General features: G+C 49.6%; 1 protein-coding gene across 1 annotated transcript; it reads right to left on the reverse strand.

The window, feature by feature from the left end:
* Positions 1 to 857: 857 nt before the first annotated feature.
* On the reverse strand, positions 858 to 2,851 carry TCEAL6 (transcription elongation factor A like 6). The gene is given in 4 exon segments (XM_060002899.1): positions 858 to 1,182; positions 1,184 to 1,732; positions 2,099 to 2,168; positions 2,724 to 2,851. Coding segments are annotated over 2 exon segments (552 nt in total). The 5' UTR covers positions 1,706 to 1,732; positions 2,099 to 2,168; positions 2,724 to 2,851; the 3' UTR covers positions 858 to 1,152.
* Positions 2,852 to 4,293: the final 1,442 nt, after the last annotated feature.

Genomic DNA, 4,293 nt, shown 5'->3' on the forward strand with positions numbered 1-4,293 from the left:
AGCTCTGGGTACCAGAGTTAATATGAGTTTTACCTATTATTGTACATTCTAACAACAGGAATATTGTGTCTTCATTGCTCTCAAAAACTCACTGAACAGTCCAATCACTTATCATGTATTGTTTTCTGGTCTTAGTTTTTTTTTTTTTCAGTAAATTTCTTTCTTTCTTTCTTTATTTTTGGCTCCGTTGGGTCTTCGTTGCTGCACGCAGGCTTTCTCTAGTTGCAGCGAACAGGGGTAACTCTTCTTTGCAACATGCGGGCTTCTCATTGCAGTGGCTTCTCTTGTTGTGGAGCACGGGCTCTAGGCATGCAGGCTTCAGTAGTTGTGGCTCACAGGTTCTAGAGCACAGGCTCAGTAGTTGTGGCGCATGGGCTTTGTTGCTCCACGGCATGTGGGATCTTCCCAAAACAGGGATCAAACCTGTGTCCCCTGCATTGGCAGGTGGATTCTTAACTACTGTGCCACCAGGGAAGTCCCTTAGTTGTTTTTTAATGACTAACATAATGCATATCATTTAGGAAAAAGCAGAGATGAGTGCGCAAAGAAAAGAAAGATAAAGAATCACACATGGTTGGAGCCATAGGACGGTAAAGGACTCAGAGAAAGGACAGCAGTGCCCATTGACATGGTTCCAACTAGGAGAAGACATGGGGATGGGCACATCTGCAGAGGAATGGCGTGGAGGTACCATCAGGTGACTGGACTTATTTTTGAGTGCAGGTGAGACGTATTTTTGGCTACCAAAGCAAGAAAAAAGCAGCACTTAATTTTTAGATTTTTCTGTGCACAGATGCATTACACAAACATTTATACTTTTTCAAAAATGGTTTGATACTATATATTCGAATCTGAAAACTGTTTTTTCTTTATTGTTGTTTTACAGTGTACCATGAACATCTCTTCCATGCACATGGGTGAAAATCCCCTACTGAAACACAGAGAGCACTGTAGTTGGATCAAAAGGCTGCTGGTAATGAGAGTGACACCTAAAGCAAAGAATCAGCTTAAGATTAAAGCACATAGCATGGCAAATGCCTGCCAGGGAAAGCAGGGTCAGCAATATTCTCATTAGAGGAGTCAGAATTGAAGGCCAAAGGCATTAAAGATATGGGATACCATGTAAGCGCCTCTGGCCCCTACCTCCGCCCCTCATTCCCCTGACACCCCGTTGGCCCCTTGGGGTGAATGGATCCTGTACATCTCTTTGCATCCAATGAAAGTCACCCATTTTCTGTCTTTTCCTTAGCTCTTCCTGAGCCCTTGACATATCTGCACATTCTGTCATCATCTCCTCACTGCCCAGATGCCTTTCCTGTAAGTTGTTCTGATAGTCCTTGGGGGAATCGTCCGTCCCCCTGTCCGTTTTTCTTTTTGCTTTCCGGGGCACATAGTCTTCAGCGGTGTGCTTTTCGGCAGCCCGCGGCTGACTCTCTGGCTTTGCCTGGGATTCCACCTTGCCCTCACCGTGTGGCTTTCCCTCAGCTTCGGACTTGTCCTGCTTTTCTCTCTTCCTCTCATCTTCTGGTTGTCCCTGGTCTTCTGGCCGTCCCTCATTCTGGAGCTCTCCCTCGTGTTCTGACTTCCCCTCCACTTCTGGCTTTTCTTCCTCATCTGACTTTCCTTGATTTTCAGGCTTTACTTCATTTTCTGGCTTTCCTTCGCTTTCCAGCTTTCCTTCATTTTCATTGCAGAGTTTTTCCATGTTGAGATGTCCCCTCGTTTTCCTGTCCTGGGGGATGGGATGCGGTGGGGTGGGGGGAGAGAGACAAGAGGAAACAAGGGAGACTGAGGCCTTGGGGGTGGAATGCAGGTCCGGATAGTACTGGCATCTCACCCTTGTCACCGTTCCCCTGACCTGGCCCAGCCTAGTGTGCCTTCTGGCCACCCTTTACCCCACCATTCCGCCTGCACTGAGAGCCAACCATTTCCCTGGCAGGCCCTGCCACCTTGTACCATCCTTCAGCGTGGCAGAAAGTGTGTATATTATATATGGGGGGGATGGGCAGTGGGGCCCTCAAATTCTGCCCAAGCTGTGCCCTCCGCACCCGGCCCCCAGCTCTGTGCCTGTCCAGTGCCTCTCCCTCCTTCCGCTGACCTGCAGGGATTCTGGAAAGGTTCCTCCTCCTTTTCTAGCCTTGCAGAGTGCTGGGAACAGACATGCAGACCTGTAGACAGACAGGAGACAGAGAGAGGCTGCACGGTCAGCAGATTGAGGTCCCTTTCCTGAATCATGGCCCTCCTCATCCAACGGTTCCCCCCAACCTCCCCTGACCCCGCACCTCAGTCGCCAAATCTTTTTGTCAGGCCTCAGGACCAGACCAGGATGCTTTACAAACTGTTTGGGTCGCTGGGACCCCTCCCGGGCAGGCAACCCGCCCCGCCCCCACTCCTTTACGCGGAGATCAATATTTCCTCATAGGCTCAGAGTGTGAGAGGGGGGTTATTTCCAGAATTTGTCTACCTTTCACTGTCGCACTGCGGGGGCGCACTCCCCCCCCGCAATTACAGGCTCCAAAATGGATGTAGGGCGCAGAGGAGGGGCGTCGAAGAGGCGGCAGGGCCAGTTGCAGGGTCCTCCCTCCCTACCTGTCCACGCCACGCCCCGTGCCCATCCTCACCCATCTCGGGACCCCTTCCCCTCTCCCCGCTGCTCCCGGATCCTAGTCCCATCCGCTTCCACCCCCACCCGGGCCGCCAGCAGCGCCCACCTTCACACTGACCTGCAGCGCCCGGGCCGGGCCTGCGCCTCCTCTGGCTCGCCTAAGCCTGCTCTCCCCTCGCCCGCCACCCAGACAGCTCCGGGAGCTGGTTCCGCGCGGGCAACGCGAGCGACGGCGCCGGGACCAGATTGCAGGGTGCCCGGCCAGTCACGTGAGCGCCACGTCACCGGAGCTCGGTCTCCCCCCCATCCCAGAGGGACCGGACAGCTGAGGACTGTGTGGGAGCGGGGCGGTTGGAGAAGGAGGAGTTACCGACAGGGCAGGTGGGGAGAGGCTTCCTGACTGCAGGTGCTTTACCTGGCGCCTCTCAGGTCCTCGCTCAGCATCCCTCTGAGATGCCCTTTATCCCCAGTTGTGACAGCTGATCACAGGGAGGGTACCCGACTTCTCCAAGAGCGCTCCACACGTAGCCCCACAGCCCGGGGCTCCGCCTGACCAGCTCCGCCTGACTCCAGAGCGCTGGTGGTGGTGCCCGCCAGGAAGCTGCGCTGCCATCTTGAGTAGCAGCTATGTCCAGAGCCTCTGCTCTTCTCGGTCCATGTGTTCTCTCTCCCTGGCTGATCTCTGTTCATTTCCCTCTTAACACAGATGATTCCCAAATCTACATATCCAGGTTATTCCCTCCCCTGAGTCTCAGACCTTCTTTGCCAACAGTCTATTGGACACCACCGCCTGAATATCCCTGCGGGACCTCAAAATCCATAACCCCAAACTGATTTTACCAACTTCCTTCTCGCCTTCTCTGTTCACTTCACTCCACACTGGATATTTGCACTCCAACGTTTAACCTATTCTCATCTAGAGAGAATATCAGACTGCTAAAAAGTTAAAAAAGAAAAAAAGGATGCATTAAAACATTTAAAAATATGGACCACAGGTGCACAGATGCATCGTGTAACCCATGTTTGTCCCTCTTCCTTCTCTTCCATTCCCTTTCTTTTTTTTTTCCTCTTTCACATTTGTGAAACCACCACCCAACCCAAGACTAGAAAACTGCCAATAATGTAGCTTCTACAGTGTTGTCACAGACACACACACAAACACACACAGGGTATATGTGTGTCTGAGTGTTCATATGTGTAACTATGGGACACCACTGTTTCTATTTTGATTTGCAAAATACCACATCTTGTCTACACAATTATTAATTACATGTGTGACACAACCAATTCTGATTATATTTCTGATGCATGTGTTTCTTAATTTAGTAAAGCATCTATCTTCCTACAACATTTTGTTCCACCAAAATGTGTATTCTCATTAACACATTAACACCACATAACAAGTAATTTTATCCTCAAAGTTGAATTTATTAACTGAATTCACAATGCCATTAGTAACAAGGCTACATGTTTCCCTTTCATCAGTAATACAAAAAATGTATTATTATTGTATTATTATTCCATTAATTTGATGAAAGTAATATCAAATCACTGTTGCTAGTAACTGATTTTCTTTGTAATCATCTGATGATGCTGATTTTAAACTATCATCAATAATTCTTTCCTAAGTTCTTTTGCTAACAGAGCCAACATATTAGGAGCTATCGCTCCTACCTTTGAACATGCAC

The sequence above is a fragment of the Delphinus delphis genome, chromosome X, assembly GCF_949987515.2.
Source record: "Delphinus delphis chromosome X, mDelDel1.2, whole genome shotgun sequence".
Taxonomy (NCBI): Eukaryota; Metazoa; Chordata; class Mammalia; order Artiodactyla; family Delphinidae; genus Delphinus; species Delphinus delphis.